General features: G+C 42.5%; 1 protein-coding gene across 1 annotated transcript in view; it reads left to right on the forward strand.

Moving 5' to 3' along the window:
* ZMAT3 (zinc finger matrin-type 3) overlaps nucleotides 1-22,105 on the forward strand; it is a 126,447-nt gene that overhangs the window by 62,024 nt on the left and 42,318 nt on the right. The window contains exons 3-4 of the mRNA XM_069727284.1: nucleotides 9,734-9,835; nucleotides 12,373-12,539. Coding sequence (XP_069583385.1) covers nucleotides 9,734-9,835; nucleotides 12,373-12,539 — 269 coding nt within the window. The remainder of the gene's footprint in view (nucleotides 1-9,733; nucleotides 9,836-12,372; nucleotides 12,540-22,105) is intronic.

Here is a 22,105-nt window from a genome sequence, read left to right on the forward strand (position 1 = left end):
GTTAACATTATTAACATCAATATCATGAGTCTTATACTGCTTTTTTGCAATGGCTTGCATGTATCCATGATGCCTTTCCTTCAAGCTTGACTGCTGTTGGAGTTGTTAACAGGACTTGGAAAGGTCCGTCAAATCTCGGTTCCAGAGTCTTTCTGGTGTGTCTTTTCACGTAGACTTGATCACCAGGTTCCAACTTGTGGCCTCCTTCGAGATTTTCTGGATCTGGAAGGGAAGCAAAAACTTGCGAATGCACTTTAGTTAAACGTTTTTGTAATTCTTGTACATAAGCAGTTAAAGTCTCAGTATTCAACATCAGTTGTTGTGGAAAATAACAACCCAAATTTGCTGCTCTACCAAAAAGAATCTCATGTGGTGACAGCTTAGCCTTCCCCCTTGGGGTGTTTCGGATGGAATACAGGGCAAGTGGTAGACACTCGGTCCAAGGCTTTCCTGTTTCTGCCATGGCCTTCTGGATTTTTAATTTTATTGTCCCATTTAATCTTTCCACTTTACCTGAACTCTGTGGATGATATGGAGTGTGAAACTGGTTTTCTACTCCCAACATTTTCATAACATTCTGGAATATTTCCCCAGTAAAATGGGTACCTCTATCTGACTCGATCACCTCAGGCATGCCGTAACGGGGTATCAGTTCATGTGCTATTTTAATGGCAGTAGTTTTTGCTGAGGCTTTACGAACTGGATAAGCCTCTGGCCACCCTGAGAACATGTCCACACACACAAGCACATATTCGTATCCATTGTACCTAGGAAGTTGGATGTAGTCGATCTGGAGTCTTTGAAAGGGATACAGTGGTCTTACATGATGCTTGGTTGGGGTTTTAATGGCCTGACCTGGATTGTGTGCCAGGCATATAGCGCATGCAGCACACATGTTCCGAGCAAAATTACCAAAGCCTGGAGCCAACCACCTTTCTTTTACCTTGAGCGTCATACCATTTGCCGACACATGCGTGGGTAGGTGGAGGTCACTTGCCACTGCGGGGTACCAGGCTCTGGGTAAACACAACAAAGTTCCTTTTTTCCATAATCCTTGCTGATCTTCTGCCCCTTTTTTCTGCCACTGCCCTCGTTCTTCGTCGTCTACCTGTTTCTGAGCTTCCTTCAATTTTTCCTCATCATCTTCAGAGCTATCTAGTGTGTGGGCATGATGTAAGGGTTTACGTGCTGCCTGTTTTGCTGCCTTATCGGCTTTATCGTTACCCCTGGCTTCCTCGGTGTCGAGTCTCACATGTGCAGCTACCTTTATCACCGCTATTTCTTTAGTTTCTTGTGCTGCCTCCAGAATCTGTCTAATGAGGGAGGCATGTTTAACAGGTTGGCCTGAAGCAGTCATATAACCTCTGGCTCTCCATATTACGCCAAAATCGAAAATAATGCCATGTGCATATCTAGAATCAGTGTATATGTTTGCTGTCTGATCTTTGGCTATTTTTATAGCTTCAACTAATGCCGTAAGTTCTGCTTCTTGTGCAGACTGATTAGCAGGGAGAGGTTCTGCTTTCAGCACTTCATGCTGAGTTACTACCGCATAACCTGTATGAAATTGTCCATTCATATCTGCATATCTACTGCCATCTATGAAAAGTTCAAATGTAGCATTACAGAGTGGCTTGTCACGTACATTACATAAGCCCTGAGTCTCTTGTTCCATTAATTGTACACAATCATGCATTGACTTTGATGGGTCAAAGGAGTTGGAGAGTGCAGTTTCCTCAGGTATGGTACCCCCCTCAGACTCTAAAGGGAGCAAAGACGCGAGATTAAGAGTCTGAATCCTGGCAAAGGAAATGTTGGGCGGCAGTAGTAGGGAACATTGGAGACGGAGGTGTCTGGCCATTGAAATATGTTTAGGTTGGACCTGGTTAAGAATGCCATGTACATCATGAGTGGTCTGAACTAGAAGTGGGTGATCAAGAACAATCTCAGAAGCTTTATCTAATAACAGTGAAATTGCGGCTACTACTCTTACACAAGAAGGTGCGGCTCTAGCTACAGGGTCCAGATGAGCTGATATGTATGCCACAGGTCTCTGTTTGTTTCCATGTTTTTGTGTGAGCACCCCTGTAGCATGTGAGGATATCTCAGCTGCCATCAATTGAAAAGGTTTAGTGTAGTCTGGGAGTCCCAAAGCCGGAGCTGATACCAGTGCTGTTTTCAAAGAGGAAAATGACTGTTTAGCCTCTTCACTGAGTGAATATGGTGTGTTGGCAATACAGTCATATAAAGGCTGCATGAGTTGACTTGCATGTATGATCCACTGTCTACAGTGTGAAACAATACCTAGGAAAGCACGCAGCTGTTTGTGATTCCTGGGTTCAAGCATGTTACGTATGGCTTCCGTACGTTGAGGTGTGAGGTGTCTGATGCCCTGTGATATGCAGTGACCTAAAAACACGACTGTTTGTTGACAAGCCTGGAGTTTCTGTCTATTTACTTTACAGCCTTCTTGCGCTAGGAAAATTAAGAAATTAACAGTTGAGGTAACTGCCGTCTGCTCATCAGGGCAACAAATAAGTAAGTCATCTACATACTGTAGAATGACTACTCCTGGTTCTGGGATGAAATTTTTTAGCACGGTCTGCATTGCTTCAGAGTACAAAGTTGGTGAGTGTACCATACCTTGTGGCAATCTTGTCCATGCTAATTGTTTACCCTTGAATGTAAAGGCAAACAAATGCCAACAGTTCTTATGTAGTGGCACAGAAAAAAATGCGTTTGATAAGTCAATTACCGTAAAATATGCAGCAGTGCTGGGAATTTGAGACAGTAAGGTATGAGGATTCGGTACCACAGGGGTGACCGGTGCCAAAACCTTATTGATTTCCCGTAAGTCATGCACCATGCGATATTTCACCATAGTTTCTTTGGAGGACACTTTCTTTTTAACAGGATATAAGGGTGTATTGGCGGGTGACCTGATTTCTACCAAAACACCTTGTAACACATAATCCTGAATTTGTTGAGAAATCGCCTGTTCTTGCTGGGCGCTGATGGGGTATTGCCTAAGCTGAGGTAATATGGTTCCCGGGGCAGTTTCTAACAGTATAGGAGCTACTGATAAAAATCCTACATCAGTGTCTCCTTTTGCCCATAGGCTGTCAGGAACCCGAGACAAGTCAATTTTTGCTTGTTGAGTGTAAATTTCGGGAAAATCCTCCATTGCCTGTATTCTAACATATGGTTCCAGAGTTTCTGCATCTTCAGGGATGGTCAGCATAACTGTGCCATCTTCTCTAAAATGGATGTTTGCATGCATTTTACTTAAGACATCAGTACCCAACAAGCAGGTAGGTGCACCTTTAGCAAATAAAAATTTGGATACAAAAGTTTTAGGGCCAAAGCTCACATTTAAAGGTTTTGTAAAGGGCAACGCCTGAATTTTACCATCATACCCTTCTGCATATGTAACCTTTGAGGATATATTGTCAGGATATGGTAAAAAGTCCTGATTTAAAATGGAGGATGTTGCTCCCGTATCTATCAGAAAAGGTACATTTTTACCCTCAACTTCAACTTGTATTATTGGTCTTCTAGAAGGAAGAGAGACCTGCATAACTTTCAGTCATTCTGAGCTGTCTGTTTGATCAGGCACTGGGTTATTTATCCTATTTTTGGGTACAAAGGTTCCTGAATCTATATCTGCTTTTCTCTTCCTACATTCCCTTTGGAAATGTCCTGGCTTCTTACAGTAATGACAAGTAAACTTTTGATTAGCAGAGCCAGTATTAGCCTGTGCAATTCTTACTGGCTTAGAATTTTCTCTTAAGTCCATTTCTATCCCTACAGCTTTCTGTCTAGCCAGGTGTGGGTCTTCCAAGGTTCTCCAATCAGGGGTTGCGGCCTTAAGCTTTTCCTTCACTTTTGGAGACAATCCATCTATAAAGGTTTTTGTAACTAACCTCATCATTCCTGGAGCGGTTAGATCCATGCCTTCATCTCTGAAATTATTTTCTACACTTAGATAATATTCGTCTACTGATTGTCCAGATTTCTGAGCCACCACTCCCGTTGTTCCTCTCTGCCTCTGTCTCTCCCTCATGAAAACCATTAAGTGATCTACAAATTGTGTACCTGATTCTATCGTTTGTAAGGCACCATCTCCTGCTTGGGGCCTATGTACCTGTAGATTTGCTAATAGCTCCTGGAAGAGTCCAGGAGTCATTTTCATTCTACATAATTCTTCTCCATCTGCCCAAACTCCAGCGTGAGTCTGCATAATTTGCTGTATATATTGTGCAAATCTAACTGGACACTGGGTGGGATCTGGTGCGTTATGCAAGAGAGACATGCCTTCAGCGGGGGACCAAGGGAAATATTGTCGAGTTTGGTGATATCTAGTTCCCATTACTCCGTCAGCACCAGGTTCCCTAAAGGGTCTTGGTACTACCCTAACAGGGGCAAGTACAGCGCCATGTCTAGGTGTACCACAGGCTAGGCAATCATTTCTCCAGTCTGGATTTTGTTGTCCACAGTGCGGACATACCCATCCTCCTGGTCCGGCTAAACTTTGAGGTGGTGTTTGGAGAAAAGATGGGGCATGTGGGTTAAGGTATGGGGGTGGGGTATTTTTAGATTCCACATTTTGTTTTTCTCCACAGCCTGTGGGTCTAATACACCACTTTTTACTCTGTTGATTATATGTCCATCCCTCATTTTCTGCTACCCTAGAGACATCAATCAATGCTTGGATCTGATCTATCCATTTCTTGTCTCTGATTATGCCTTTTTTCCTTTCCTGAATTCCTTCCCATAGTTTTCTACTAAAAGCTTCTGCCCTAGTAACTCCAAACTTACTAAAAATCTTTTTCAGCCCCTTAGTGGCATCTTCACCACTTCTCTCCTTTATGATAGTATAGATATCTAATTCTTCTGGTTCCGACTTTGTTTGCTTATTCCCCATTTTCTTATCCTGAGCTTTCTTGCCCTAGGTGGCGTTTGGGTATGAGAATACCTCGTTACCTTCTTCCTAAGGAGCTAGGATGTCTTTTTCTTGCCCTAGGTGGCGTTTGGGTATGAGAATACCTCGTTACCTTCTTCCTAAGGAGCTAGGATGTTTAAACTGTGTTGATGTAAGAAAATCCTGATTCCTACACCTATAGCAAACAACACAAATGCAACCAGACAGAAAAAGAAAAAGAACATACAACGTATCTTGTCCCAGGCTAATTTATCTGTCCTGGGCTTATACTATCACATACAACGTATTCTTGTCCCAGGCTAATTTATCTGTCCTGGGCTCATACTATCATACACTTATCCGTCACCAGGTTTTTGTCAAAGACAGGATCAGAGATTGAACATAGGCGCGGAGGTCTCCCCGAAAGGACGCAACCACGTTGCCCAGTGGGACAGTCACTTCTTCTGTTTCAACCCCCTGGGCGGCTTATAGGGCTATTCCCAACTTCCACACACCTTCTATTCACATTCACTCTCATTCAATGCCGTACTCCGTGAGGTGATCAATTCCTAAATAGTTCAAGAACCCGAGCTATAGGTATCCTCCTCTACTAGAACTACCCGCTAAAGAACACGACACAGAAAATCTTACGGACAGTGCAGGGCAGATATAAGAGATCTAACAGTGTCTCTTACCTGGCCAGGTTTTTGTTCATCTGCCGTCCATTATCCCAGATTCTCTTTTCGTTCGTATTCTGCCGGTGTTCTTGAGGGAATACACAGACCTCGGGTCCCTGTTCGGGCGCCAGGAAATGTCGGGATCACACTCAGTCGGAGCAGCCTTTGGAAGTGGGGAATCACCAGAAATAATACACAAGACACGTCTTGTATAGTGTATCACTGGGAAGTCTCTGAAGCACGCCTGCCTTCAAGGTGCTATACCTTCTTTATATAGTTGTTTCAGTAGGTTTAGTGGTTATACAAGTTTTGCATGTTTAAACAAAGAGACAAAACAGGAAAGAAAGAAAAGAAAAGAAAACAGTTTCGTGGGCGGCAGTTTCACAACAAACAGTACAAAGGCAATTCCACAGACAAGAAAAACAGGATTTCATACTATAGCTAAAATGTCCTTGAATGGACAGGTCAATATTTATCACAAATTCTTTTTTTTTTATTTTTGTTCATTGAGGTAATCATTTTTGTTCTGCTCTTCACAATAGCCTTTGGTCGTCTCATCTTTTCATTATCTACGAGATCCAGTTATGTAGGTAAAGTAGCGGCTTTTCTTGATAATGCAACTAAAAGCAATAAATAGGACTGAGCTGTGATGCTGGATACAGCTGTGATTATGTTATGTAGTCGGGGTACACTCCCCTCACTTCTTGTAACCTACAAGTGTATAAAGATATTATACCATCACCATGTGACAAGTGGACCTGTGTAACTACAAATGTCATCACTGCTCTCTTTTCTTGGGATGTCTGCTTAGGTGGACAGCTACCTCTTGGTAGGTTTGCAGTTGTGCCACACTTCTTCCTTTTTTGAATGATGAATTGAACAGTGCTCTGTGAGATATTCTGAGTTTGGGCTACCGTATTTTTCTGACCATAAGACGCACTTTTTTTCCTCCAAATTTGGGAGGAAAGTGTGGGTGCGTCTTATGGTAGGGATGTAACGTGGGGAGGGGGCAGCAGCGAGTGGGATTGCACTGGGAGGCAGAAAATGTCCCTGCCCAGCTTCAGGAATCAGTGCTGGGGAAACCACATGATCATTAAAGTGCAGTGAATATTCATTAGCTGCTCCCCGCCCACCTGTCAGCTGAGCAGTGAGCCTGAGCAGCAAATGAATACTCCTGCTGGATTCCTGCAGCAGCTGGGGAGATCTGTTTGTCTGGTGGAGGAGGCAGCAGCAGGGGCCAGAGGGGACAAGATCACTGTATACCTGCCTGCTGGGGCTATGCTGGATGCTGAGTGCTCCAGCACAAGGACCTGTGTGATGTCATGAAGAGGGCGGGCTGGAGCATCACATGGCAGCACAGAGCCCTCCCTCTTCTGATGTCATCACAGGTCCTGCAGACACCACACTACAATCTGCAAGCTTACTCCTGTGCTGTGGAGAGGCAACAAGAGGGAGCGCTCTGTGGTGTCATGGGATGCTCCAGCATTTTACCTCGCCACATCTGGCTGGCTGCCACAATTAAAAGGTTAGTTACTACATCACACCATAAAGCACTCTGCCACTTCTGTGGCGAACTATAACTCCCAGCATGCCATAGGATCTGCAGGACATGCTGGGAGTTATAGTTCTCCCAATGGGACCTCAAAGCAGCACTCCAGTGTTATTTTCCAGTGCTGGAGTGGTGCTTTAAATATAAGCCCTGTATACAATTCTTATACTCACCCTCCAGCGTCTTCATATAGTACTTTACAGCCACCACACCACACTGGTCCCGTAGCTTCCAACATAATCGCATACTATTATATATAATAACAACATATATAATAGTATGTTTATGTTATTAAATATTTTACCACCTTTTTTGCTTCAAATATGTTTTTCCCTATTTTCCACCTCTAAAACCTGGGTGCGTCTTATAGTCCGGTGCGTCTTATAGTCCGAAAAATACGGGTATTTTGTATAACCTAACCCTGCTTCACTCTTCTCTACAACTCTATCCCTGACCTGTCTGGTGTGCTCTTTGGTTTTCATGATACTGCTTGATCCGTAATGTTCTCAAAGAAACCTCTGAGGCCTTCACAGACTAGCTGTAGTTATACTGAGAATAAATTGCACACAAGTTGGCTAATTGTGTAACCTCTGGAGGCAATTGGTCACTCAGGATTATATTTAGGGGTATCAGACTACAGGGAGCTGGATACAAATGCACATCATCATTTTGAGATTTATATTTTTAAAATATTTAGAAAATCATGCATCATTTCCTTTAAACTTCACAAATACTTGCTGCTTTCTGTTGGTATAGCACATAAAATCCCAATAAAATACATTTTAAGTTTGTGGGTGTAATGTGAAAAAATGTAGAAAAGTTTAAAGCAGGAATACTTTTTCAGGGCACTGTATGTATCATTCTGCTTAGGTTTTTTTTCTCTATGCCATGCTTTTCACAGATCAGAGTGCATGCACAACGTTTCCTTTAAAGGGGAGAAGAGGAAAATATTAGCGAATACAGCGATACCACGAGTCAACAGGACATGTTTTAATGGACCTCACTTTACACACAATTCATTTTCATGTGTAATTAATAGATTGTCTCAGAATTTTATGTTTCTCTTTACTGCAAAAACAGTGTCCAGCTAAAACCATGAAATGCCACCTCAGTACACTAAATAGTAAAAAAACAAATAATTCCAATAATAGGCATTGTATATTTGTGTTTACAGAAAAAGAACACAGTACGTGCGCTATGAGACCAAATGCATGGGTTAGTCCCAATGATTAAAGCGGCACGACCGTTGCGTATGATTTTAAATGCACTTTAAGCCTGTGACTGTCATTGGTATGACCCGTTTTTGTGTCTCTGGATATAAAGATGGATTTTGGACTTATGTGCTTTTAATGGAAATGGAATAAAAGTAATTTTTTATGGATATCACCCACGCCGGACTTCATACTACTAGCAGCGCTGCATGATCCGCGCGGTGGGACTGGAGAGGAGCGATCCGTACCTCTCCTAGGGGCACCACATGACCGCGCGAGCCCCGTGACCCGAACATCACGCAAAGTGAAAAGTATCACGCAAAGATCTCTATACTCCAGGCTGAACGAGCGTCTGTCACCGGCCGGGAATAGAAGCTACTGTAAGTATATTTATTCCACTGTCACCGTCAAGTTCTCCTTCAGAACAACCCGCACTCGTACCCTTCATACAGGTACCAGACCTTTATTTTAGAAGTCCTGCCAATATTATTGGCTTTATGTGGTCGCTCCACAACCTGGGGGATCATTAATTGTTTTTAATATATCTTGTTCTGTCACCTCACAAAGCTTTCTTAGTATTGCCCTTCGGTAGCTTTTTGATATTTCTATTTTTCTAAGAAGGCGCCAATACCCCCAAGATATCCTACAGTGCCTTGAGACATCGCATTTATGCTTCAGTCTGAGCCTACACATCTTTGATTAGAATTTCTTCATTGCCAGACATGGTATTTAGCATCATTTGGTGTCTAACCCTTGCATTTTGTCTCATAGCACAGGTACTGTGTTCTTTTCCTGTAGTTTCAGTATTTCCCTATGTGGTCTCGGGCTATACCTGCAGCTGACCGTATGCACCTACATTAGCGCCGCTGCGCACTGAATCCACTTTGCCTGTATTTGTGTTGTGTTCTCCACATGAGGATAACTACAAATGGGTCCAGAAATATTTGGACAGTGACACCAGTTTTGGCATTTTAACTTTTAGCCAAAACATATATAAGATACAGTTATAGGTGTGCTCAAAAGTTTACATACCCCGTCAGAATTTTTGCTTCTTTTGGCCTTTTTTTTTCAGAGAATATGAATTATGACACCAAAACTTTTTCTCCACTCACGGTTAGTGGTTGGGTGAAGCCATTTATTGTCAAACTACTGTGTTTTCTCTTTATAATCATAATGACAAGCCAAAACATCCAAATGACCCCGATCAAAAGTTCACAATAAACACAAAGGAAATAAACGTGTGTATAACAAAACATGTGTAACTGCAATCATTTTGTCTGAGAAATACTTCATTTTCTGGACCAATTTCCAGGGTGCCAACCTGTATTGTAGATATATATACCCATGTACTTATAATGTCACCTATGTGTTCTAGGGCAAAAACCACGGCAAGAAGTTACGGAATTTCAGTGCATCGAGTAGTTGTCCGGCGTCATCAAGACACACTTTACACACAGTATCATCTGACTCCCCAAATGTAAGTGCCATCAAGTACAATGGGACTGAGCAGCGATAATAATCTCGTGCGCTACTTAAGGTATGAGGCGGCGCAGGTCAAATAATGGTGGTGCGCCGCTTTAAATAGCTGACCAATGGGGGTCAATCCAACCTAATATTGGTCACTGATCCTAGTTGATGTAATCTCTCAAGTGATCTGGTTCGGACCCATGTTTCTATTTTACCCTTTTGACTTTCTTATTACTCAGCGGTGTTATTTTGTGCCGCTTCCGTCCACATAAGGTGGTCCGCAGTGGTGATGACATCTCGTCTACACACCAACCCCGACCAGCCAGTATCCCACAACTGTCTTATTAATTTGAATAGAACACGCACACACACATGCTTCTCCTATATCGGCTTAAAGGGTCCTAGACCTAACGGACCCCAGCAAGTCTATAAGGTTAATAGTTGGCATACCGTTTTTTTTAACTATTTAGGAAAGTGTAGCCTGCTTGACCTTCCTATATAGTCTGTAACTGCAAAGAATATGTTGTATATCATTTTGTGAAAGGTGATTGCATTGTACTGCTTGCTTCTTGACTTGGAGCCCAAAAGTTTACCCTGCGTCTTATACTCTACAATATTTTCTGCAAGTAAATGTCTGACCATTAAAGTGCATCTCCCGCCTTAGTATTTTTTCTTTAATAAATGAGATATCCAATATCATTTTATACAACTCTGTAGAGATTTTTTGCCTTTTGTTTTGAAGAGAGAATTTTATTTTCATGCTGATGAAATGCGGAGAGGTTGTAACCAGCAGTGTCCACCGGAGGGCGCCTAGAGTTTAGTTTTGTGTTAGAAGAGCCCCCTTCTGCATACTCGGACTGCATGGGGCTGGCACAAAACCCTTGTCCTCTTACCGCTCGCTGCATTGGTGTACAAACTCTCCGGATCGATAAGGTCCTGCATGACGTAATAATACCGAATGAATTCTTATATCATTCCTAATACCCAATAGATGCAGCAAAAACCTCCTGTAGCGCCTGATATTGTGAGGATCGGACCACGTCATTGCTTGTTCTGTGGCCAGTGACCATACGCTCCATTATATTTGACATCTGGAGCGTGGATGTAGCCATCGTTAGCTCCTAGAATATGACATATACTTACAAAGTAGACTGTAACTCCATTTTGTGTATATATAAAAAACAACATTATTATGGGGAGAATAAAAGCCGGACAGACCCTTTTACTAGGAGGACTGCCATAATAAAGCTCAGCTGAAAGCTATAATGCATCCATTAAGAACAATGCAAAGAATCTTTATTGGAGAGGGAGATATACTATATACATACTATGTATTATGCAACGTTCAGAAATGCCAGTATGTGTGCCATATGTGTAGTGTCCATTATGGAATCCTTTCTGAAGTTTTTCAGATCATTATTTTAATTTTCCTCCTTGATGGAAACAGCACTGGAGACGTAAAGTATTCTCTCCCCATCGCCTCTCTTTTGGACTGAACATACACATTCTGCATCTTTATGGGGAGACTGATAACCCGCAGCAGGACAACTCTCAGCCGGCAGGTCTATAATGCCTATGGCCACCTTTATAAGCAATAGATGCAAATTGGCCCCTGAATTTGCACTTTGGGTGCCATTCAGTTGATACAAAGGCACCTACTAATCATTATCTTGCGGATCTCCTAATGTAATGGGTTTTATACTGGCAACAGACCACAGCGATATAGACAATTATCAGCTATCAGTGTAATTATCAGGCCCTGGGAATGGCGCTATCCAAAAGTTTGTTTTCTGCTGATTGAAATGTTCTATTAAATGTAGAGACTGTTAATAATCAGTTAAGGGGTAAAATTGCAACGTGCTTGTAAAAAGAAACAACTTTGCGATTGACCCCTTATTAAAATTCTCTCTATTCCCAAAATCGAAGAGATTTGTAATTGTATAGTTTACCATTGCCTAGATTACCAGTCACTTCTGCAGTCTATCCGCAGTGGTCAGTCTCCTAAGCAAAGGGCATAGCGCTTACAAGCTCTTCCTTGTAGACTTTGTAAGTGCGGCTCTGAAGTTGGCTGGATCACGGGATCCTGCCAGCTTCAGTGGCCCTCGACCTTCTCCAATACTGTAGAGCAGGGGTCCCCAACTCCAGGCCCCGAGGGCCGCCAACAGTGCAGGTTTTCAGGATTTCTTTAGTATTGCATCGGTGGTAATGTGATCATCTGCACATGTGATGATTCCAACCCCTGTGCAATACTAAGGAAATCCTGAAAACCTGCACTGTTGGCGGCCCTCGAGGCCTGGAGTTGGGGACCACTGCTGTAGAGGGAAAACTGCTTCTCCTTGCAGACCGGACCATCGGCACGACCATGCCACTATCCATCATCAGGAGCACACCACTCCCCGTCTAGCAGGAAGCCGGGAGGCAGGGGAGCTGTGTGCTCGTGAAGATTGGATGTGAGACAGCACCTGTGTATCTTGATAAATTGTGTCTTAATTCACTATTTATGATGATTTAGCTAAAAAATGAAAGTGATGTGTTTAATTCATGCAGGTGACAGCCCCAAAAATTGGGGGGCGAGTGATTCTTGCTACTGAGGATGACTACTGCAAACTGTGCGACGCTTCTTTCAGCTCCCCAGTCGTTGCTCAAGCACACTACCAAGGAAAGAACCATGCCAAGAGGCTTCGTCTGGCCGAGACACCAGCTAATGCTTTTATGTAGGTATAAATAAAACCGTCAAATAGAAACAAATTTCTTCCTTACATTTCCCATCACCTTATGGAGTAAAAATTGAATTGGGCATTAGACATAATCCTGTTAGAGTAGGAAAAAGTAAAAGTGTTACCAGCCATCTAAGATATATCTTTACTAGAGATGAGCACAAGTGCTGGTTACACGAGTTAGACCGCCGCAAAACACGTAGGGATTGCTTGTGTTTGTCATGTTTTATGGCTGCCTAACAGCAGCGAAACATACGTGAGCGGGGACTCGAACATGTCGCTGGAGCACCTGGGCAAACTGGAGTAACGAGCACTTGCTCTCATCACTGGTCTACCACCATGGTCACACAAGTACGATTGCTGGCAATTCCCATCACTGTGGAAGGAAGACTTTGACGTCCAACGTGCAGCCTCCTTCTTTTACCCACTGAGTTAGATTGTCTGCAGACGAGATCTTAATGCTGGCACATTACATTGCCAAAGATGGCTTGTTACTTTTTTGCTGATTTTGAGCTGCGCCAGCATTTTGCGCCATTTCAGGGATATTTAAAGACAGCGTTCTGCCGATAACTTCTTGATGAACCTGGGTTTTAGCTGCAATCATTTACATAGTAACATAGTAACATAGTTAGTAAGGCCGAAAAAAGACATTTGTCCATCCAGTTCAGCCTATATTCCATCATAATAAATCCCCAGATCTACGTCCTTCTACAGAACCTAATAATTGTATGATACAATATTGTTCTGCTCCAGGAAGACATCCAGGCCTCTCTTGAACCCATCGACTGAGTTCGCCATCACCACCTCCTCAGGCAAGCAATTCCAGATTCTCACTGCCCTAACAGTAAAGAATCCTCTTCTATGTTGGTGGAAAAACCTTCTCTCCTCCAGACGCAAAGAATGCCCCCTTGTGCCCATAGTAACAAATTTGTAAACATTTGTAAACTGACATAAAAGTAATCTGTGAACGCAGCCTGATGGCTAATAAATGGAACATTTCAAGAGTTCACATATCTATAATTAAACAAACGGTCCATATACATGGAACATATGCGCCGCCGGTATCCAGACAGAGAATATGCATCTTTACAGTATCAGCATTGTGAATGAGGTCTTAAGAGGACTCGATCACGGATAGCGAATGCAAATTCACGTGTTATGCAAACCTGTACTGGTTCTGCATCCATTATGCTGCCAATTCAAGCATGATGTCTGGCTGATTGGTGGTTAACAATTTCCATCTCTAAATGAAACTTTTTGTCATCCAGTGATCTGCATGATTTGTACAATGAAGTCCTTTTTCCTCTGGTATCCTATGATCCAGCAATAACAATGGTCACTGGGTTAAATGCGACAAGGCCAGAACTTTAGGAGTAGCAGATGTGTTACAGTTGTGTCCTGGCCTCTTTCCCCTTCCGAGTACATTTTCTATAGTCTTCCAACTTTCTGTATATTTGTACATCTTACTGCACATGATCCAAGTATCGTTCTTACAGTGATGTCCTTCGCACCTGTCTACACAACATACTCTCCAACGCTCCCAGAACACCACTTAGAAGGGGAGTCCTCCTGGAAGAGCTGGCACATCCTCCACATGCTGCCTAGAATGCTCCTTCCAAACTCAGGGGGCATATACATGACTTAGAGTGGGCGTAAAAGAGGTGTGGATGGAGGCCGGAAGGGGTGAAACTTTAATGGCCACCTGGAAAGAGGATGGTCTACAGTTGCTCTGAAGAATGTGTGGAGGAGCACCAGCTGGATGACTGTTCTTGTGCAGTAGCGTTTTTAAATGGATGTTTTCACATCCTGCTATTTTCCTACTTTGGAAATGATTAAGGTTGTTGCCATCGGATAAAGTGAGGACATGTTGTCCTTGTGCTTTGTGCAGACATCACTGATAACGGACCGGATACAGCACTCTGTTTCCCCTGCACAAATGCATCTTGGCAAGACCGTTCTGCAGTTTCCTTAAAAAATATATAAAGGTTTAATTCACCGTTTTCTCCTTCAAGAACAAACAAATGAAATCATTTTAACTAATAAACATATTTGGGAACATTGCATTCGTCAATGTCCAATCTAAATATATATATTTTAATTGTACGTTACACTGTGAAAAGAAAAATAACTGAAACGACAGATCTGCCATTTCCGATAGCTGCACTTCCTAAGGCCGGGTTCACAGTAGAGTATGATCCACATCGCATGCGTCACGCGTACAGATCTTTAACATGGTGTACGCAGGGACATGTTTTTGCATGTTGCATTTTTTTGAAGCGTCAAATATGTATCAATCGTCCTCAAGCATTACCGTCTATGGGAACGCATTGGTGCGCAAGGACATGCAGACGATAAGCTGCGCACAGAAACGCTAATGTGAACCTAGCCTAACATGGATTAAAATAAAAAGCCATCAAAGCGTGATATGTATTCCAAGATGGCATAAATAAAAACTGCAACGCACAAAAATAAAAAAAGAGACCGGTTTCATGGACTGACATCACAAAGAAAACATCTTTGACAGGTTTCTGAATACGTTTTATACCAATAAAACATAAATAAACCTTACAGGTTCAGTGTCACTTGCCATAATCATATTGACCTAGAGCATCATTTTCCAGGTCACTTTTACTGCACAATTAGCTCTGTAAAAACAAAGCCAGAATTGCTTTTGTTTCACCATTTCAGCCCCTTGACTTTTTTGTTTTGTTTTCAGTACATTATATGGTAAGGAAGCCCTCATATAGCTAAGTGGGCGGAAAAATAAAAAAAAATTATGGCTTTTGGGAGAAACGGATGAAAAATCGAAAGGGCAAAAATTTAAAATAATCATGTCTTAACCCCTTAAGGACCACGGGTATTTCCGTTTTTGCGTCTCCGTTTTTTGCTCCCTTTCTTCCCAGAGCCATAACTTTTTTACTTTTCTGTCAATATAACCATGCGAGGGCTTGTATTTTTTGCGGGAAAAGTTGTACATGACATGATTGGTTTTACCATATCGTTTACTGGAAAACGGGGAAAAAATTCAAAGTGCGGTGAAATTGCCCAAAAAGTGCAATTCTACAATTTTTTTTTTTTACCATGTTTACTAAATGCTAAAACTGACCTGCCATTATGTTTCTCTCATTGCGAGTTCATAGATACCAAACATGTCTAGGCTCTTTTTCATTTATGTGGGCAAAAAAAATCTAAATTTTACAAAAAAAAAAAAAAAAAAAAAGTAGCCATTTTCCGAGATCTGTAACGTCTCCATTTTTCGTGATCTGGAGCTGGGTGAGGGCTTTTTTGTGCCAAGGTGATATTTTTATTGACACCATTTTGGGGTAAATACGATGTTTCGATCAGCCGTTATTGCATTTTAATGCAATGTTGCGGCAACCAAAAAAACGTAATTCTAGCGTTTTTTTTTTTTTCATGTTATGCCGTTTACAGATCAGATTAATTCTTTTTATACATTGATAGATCGGATGATTCTAAACGCTATGATAACAACTATGTGCATCTTTAAAAATTTTTTAAATGTTATTGTTTTATTTTGAATGGGGCAAATGGGAGGGGATTTAAAATTTATATTTTTTTAATTATTAAAATATTTTTGAAAACATGTTTTTTCACTTTTTACTTGCTTCAATAGTTTCCATGGGAGGCTAGAAGCTGCGATCATCCGATCGCCTGTGCTGCACAGAGCAGAGCTGCAGCCCTGCTCTGTGTAGCAGAAATGCTCCCTTGCTATGAGCGCCGACTATGACATCCACAGAGGTCTGCTGCAGACCCCAGGTTGTCAAGCCAACCCATCGGTGACCCGTGATCATGTTACACGAGCGCCGATGGGCATGGTTCGCGAGGAGCTTTCAGCGCGTGCTTGTTAAATGCGCTGTCAGAGATCGCTATTCCACCCGCGGCTGTTAGGGGCACATGACTGCTGATTGGATCAGCTGCCATGTATCAAAAAAGGTGCAGGCTCCGGCAAGGAGGAGCCCACATCAAACGGGGAGGCACCAATGATGGACACAGCATGTCATTGGGTGTTAAGGGGTTAAAGGGAATCTGTTAGCATGCTTTTGCTATGAGGACAGTATGAGGTAGGGGTTAAAACACAGAATGCAACCATGTTGTCATAAGTGCTGTTGTTTACTTCTAAAAAGTCTGATTTCCTCAGAACAGCTGCACCGAGTAAACTATGTGATACATCGCTGGATTCAGAGTCTCTCCCCTATATCATGCTGCTCTCAGATGAGATAGCAAAAACCGACTGACAGATTTCTTTTAAAAGAGTTACCAGGTTTTTGCTACCTCATTTTAGAGCTTTATAATGTAGGGACAGACACCCTGTTTCCAGTGAGGTCGCACACTGTTTTATTTGTTGCAGATCTACCAGTTCTCTGAATTCTTAGCTGTGTATAACCCCGCCCACACTACTGATAGGCATCTTTCTGTGTGCATAGGCAGAAAACTACCAGTGGTGAGGGCACATTTATACAGAGTCCTTTACAATCTCATGACGATAAAACTGTGAATTTATCAAAACTACAGTAAACAGCCCATTAAGTTACACATTGCTGGAATCAGGGTCTTTGTCTCTACATTATGCTGTTTTCAGAATAGGTGGTGGAAAGCTTGTAACAGATTCCCTTTAAAGAAGCACTCCTGCAATTGTTTAACCTATTTAGTACAGCTTTTATTAACCCCTTTCTGACATGTGACTTACTATCCCGTCGAGGTGGGGTGGCCCCATATGACCACCGACGGGATAGTACGTTATAGCAATCGGCCGCGCTCACGGGGGGAGCGCGGCCGATCGCGGACGGGTGTCAGCTAACTATCGCAGCTGACATCCGGCACTATGTGCCAGGAGCGGTCATGGTCCGCCCCCGACACATTAACCCCCGGCACACTGCGATCAAACATGATTGCAGTGTTCCGGCGGTATAGGGAAGCATCGCGCAGGGAGGGGGCTCCCTGCGTGCTTCCCTGAGACCCCCGGAGCAATGTGATGTGATCGTGTTGCTCCGAGGGTCTCCTACCTCCTCCTTCCTGCAGGCCCCGGATCCAAAATGGCCGCGGGGCTGCATCCGGGTCCTGCAGGGAGGTGGCTTCATAGCGCCTGCTCAGAGCAGGCGCCGGGAAGCCTCTGAGTGCACGTCAGATCGCTGATCTTACACAGTGCACAGCAAAGTGTCAGATCAGCGATCTTACACTATAACATGATGCCCACCCCTGGGGCAATGTTATAGTGTAAAAAAAAAAATATTCACACGTGTAAAAAATTTTTTTTAAATTCTGAAAAAAAAAATATATATACGGTGTATATATATATTGTTCCCTTAAATACATTTCTTAATCTAAATTAAAAAAAAACAGTAAAAGTACACATATTTAGTATCGCCGCGTCCGTAACGACCCAACCTATAAAACTGTCCCACTAATTAACCCCTCCAGTGAACACCGTAAAAAAAAAATGAGGCAAAAAACAATGCTTTATTATCATACCGCCAAACAAAAAGTGGAATAACACGCGATCAAAAAGACGGATATAAATAACCATGGTACCGCTGAAAACGTCATCTTGTCCTGCAAAAAACGAGCCGCTATACAGCATCATCAGTGAAAAGATAAAAAAGTTATAGTCCTCAGAATAAAGCGATGCAAAAATAATTATTTTTTCTATAAAATAGTTTTTATCGTATAAAAGCGCCAAAATATGAAAAAATGATATAAATGAGGTGTTGCTGTAATCGTACTGACCTGAAGAATAAAACTGCTTTATCCATTTTACCAAAAGCGGAACGGTATAAACGCCCCCCCCAAAAAAAAAAAGAAATTCATGAATAGCTGGTTTTTGGTCATTCTGCCTCACAAAAATCTGAATAAAACGCGATCAAAAAATGTCACGTGCCCGAAAATGTTACCAATAAAAACGTCAACTCGTCCCGCAAAAACAAGACCTCACATGACTCCGTGGACCCAAATATGGAAAAATTATAGCTCTCAAAATGTGGTAACACAAAAAATATTTTTTGCAATAAAAAGCGTCTTTTAGTGTGTGACGGCAGCCAATCATAAAAATTCGCTAAAAAACCCGCTATAAAAGTAAATCAAACCTCCCCTTCATCACCCCCTTAGTTAGGGAAAAATTAAAAAATTAAAAAAATGTATTTTATTTCCATTTTCCCATTAGGGTTAGGGCTAGGGTTAAAGCTACAGTTAGGGTTGGGGCTAAAGTTAGGGTTAGGGTTTGGATTACATTTACGGTTGGGAATAGGGTTGGGATTAGGGTTAGGGGTGTGTCAGGGTTAGGGGTGTGGTTAGGGTTACTGTTGAGATTAGGGTAAGGCTGCTTTCACACATCAGGTTTTTGGTTTCAGGCACAATCCGGCAAATTTGCTAAAAAACGGATCCGGTGTAAATAGTGAAAAAACGGATGCAAACTGATGCACCAGATCCGTTTTTTAGCTGGATCCGGTTCTATGTACTGGAGAGAGAGAGAGAGAGGGAGAGAGAGAGAGATAGATATCTCCATGCTAGAATCAAAAACAAAGCTTCTGGGCATGCTCACTGTGTTAAAAACGGATTCGGTCGTCGGAAATGTTCTTTCACACATCAGTTCCATGCGTTTATTGCCGGAAACGTCCCTTCAGGCTTTTTCGCCGGACACACAAAACGTTGCAGGAGACGTTTTTGTATCCGGCAAAAAAGCCTGAAGGGACGGATCCGGCACAAAACGGATGAAACGCATGTCCTTCAGGCACAATCCGGCAGTAATAAACTCTATGGGGAAAAAACGGATCAGGCATCAGAAAAAAAATGATCCAGATTGTGCCTGAAACTGCCGGATTGTGCCTGAAACCAAAAACCTGATGTGTGAAAGCAGCCTTGGGGTGTGTTTGGGTTAGGGTTTCAGTTATAATTGGGGGGTTTCCAGTGTTTAGGCACATCAGGAGCTCTCCAAACGCGACATGGCGTCCGATCTCAATTCCAGCCAATTCTGCGTTGAAAAAGTAAAACAGTGCTCCTTCCCTTCTGAGCTCTCCCGTGTGCCCAAACAGGGGTTTACCCCAACATATGGGATATCAGCGTACACAGGACACATTGGACAACAACTTTTGGGGTCCAATTTCTCCTGTTACCCTTGGGAAAAAACAAAACTGGGGGCTAAAAATTATTTTTGTGGAAAAAAAAAAGATTTTTTATTTTCACGGCGCTGCGTTATAAACTGTAGTGGAACACTTGGGGTTCAAAGTTCTGATAACACATCTAGATAAGTTCCTTGGGGAGTCTAGTTTCCAATATGGGGTCACTTGTGGGGGGTTTCTACTGTTTAGGTACACTTGTGGGGGTTTTTCTACTGTTTAGGTTTCTACTGTTTAGGCGTTATAAACTGTAGTGGAACACTTGGGGTTCAATGTTCTGACAACACATCTAGATAAGTTCCTTGGGGAGTCTAGTTTCCAATATGGGGTCACTTGTGGGGGGTTTCTACTGTTTAGGTACTGTTTAGGGGCTCTGCAAACGCAATGTGACGCCTGTAGACCAATCTATCTAATTCTGCATTCCAAATGGCGCTCCTTCCCTTCTGAGCTCTGCCATGCGCTCAAACGGTGGTTCCTCTTCACATATGGGGTATCAGCGTACTCAGGACAAATTGTACAACTTTTGGGGTCCAATTTCTTCTCTTACCCTTGGGAAAATAAAAAATTGGGGGCGAAAAGATAATTTTTGTGAAAAAATATGATTTTTTATTTTTACGGCTCTGCATTATAAACTTCTGTGAAGCACTTGGTGAGTCAAAGTGCTCACCACACATCTAGCTAAGTTCCTTAGGGGGTCTACTTTCCAAAATGGTGTCACTTGTGGAGGTTTTTTAATGTTTTGGCACATCAGGGGCTCTCTAAACACAACATGGCGTCCCATCTCAATTCCAGTCAATTTTGCATTGAAAAGTCAAATGGCGCTCCTTCCCTTCCGAGCTCTGCCATGCGCCCAAACAGTGGTTTACCCCCACATATGGGGTATCGGCATACTCAGGACAAATTGTACAACAACTTTTGTGGTCCATTTTCTCCTGTTACCCATGGTAAAATAAAACAAATTGGAGCTGAAGTAAATTTTTTGTGAAAAAAAGTTAAATGTTCATTTTTATTTAAACATTCCAAAAATTCCTGTGAAACACCTGAAGGTTTAATAAACTTCTTGAATGTGGTTTTGAGCACCTTGCGGGGTGCAGTTTTTAGAATGGTGTCACACTTGGTTATTTTCTATCATATAGACCCCTCAAAATGACTTCAAATGAGATGTGATCCCTAAAAAAAAAATGGTGTTGTAAAAATGAGAAATTGCTGGTCAAATTTTAACCCTTATAACTCCCTAACAAAAAAAAATGTTGGTTCCAAAATTGTGCTGATGTAAAGTAGACATGTGGGAAATGTTACTTATTAAGTATTTTGTGTGACATATCTCTGTGATTTAATTGCATAAAAATTCAAAGTTGGAAAATTGCGAAATTTTCAACATTTTCGCCAAATTTCCATTTTTTTCACAAATAAACGCAGGTAATATCAAAGAAATTTTACCAGTAACATGAAGTACAATATGTCATGAGAAAACAGTGTCAGAATCACTGGGATCCGTTGAAGCGTTTCAGAGTTATAACCTCATAAAGGGACAGTGGTCAGAATTGTAAAAATTGGCCTGGTCATTAACGTGCAAACCACCCTTTGGGGTAAAAGGGTTAAAGGGAATCTGTCACCCATTTTTTGTGATATGAGGTAAAAATATCCTACAATTTAGTGTCAGCTCTGCATTATAGCATTACTTTGGATACCCTCTGACTCCCCACCTTTCATGACTAAATACTGTTTTTATCTCTCCTGCGGTGTATGTAAATCTCCTGGGTTCGGTCCGATGGGCATGGCTTATTCTCCTTTTCTTCCCCCTCTTGTCTTACTGTACGCATTTATTTCTCGTCATTTCTGCGTTAACGTACAGTTGACGCACGTGCGCATTGAAATGGCCTCTTGTGCGTGTGCAGTATGCTTTGCCCAACTGTGAGCAAAGCATAAAATCAGTATTGCGCATGCACCTGCATTTTTCATTACGTTCTATGCCCCGGAAGTCTTGCGACGCCAATTATGTGTTCCTGGACTTACGGGGCATAGCACGTAATGAAAAATGCGGGCGCATGCGCAATACTGATTTATCAGTCGTCCATGACAGCACTATGGAGAGAGGGGATCCGCCCTTCAGGAACAGGAAAACCTACAGATACATAAGGGCGGCACCTCTCCCACGCATCAGTTTGTTTCCTGTTCCTGGAGGACAGGATTCCCTTCAGATACGACTTCGATCACCTATCAAGACCCAGGCCGGCTGTCTGACCCAGGTAGCGAGGGGGTCTCCTACCTCGGGCAGTGCGGGTCCCTGGAAGCGCCACGGTGGGTCCGAGTAGGACTCCACGACAGTGAGCGGTGCAGAGTGAAGCGGCGTCTGGAGGAGGTCCATTCCCTGTGGCAGCGAGGTGAGTATGTCCCCCCCCGGGGTCCGTTCACCCTCCTGGGCCTTGGTCT

The sequence above is a fragment of the Ranitomeya imitator genome, chromosome 5 (genome assembly GCF_032444005.1).
Source record: "Ranitomeya imitator isolate aRanImi1 chromosome 5, aRanImi1.pri, whole genome shotgun sequence".
Classification (NCBI taxonomy): domain Eukaryota; kingdom Metazoa; phylum Chordata; class Amphibia; order Anura; family Dendrobatidae; genus Ranitomeya; species Ranitomeya imitator.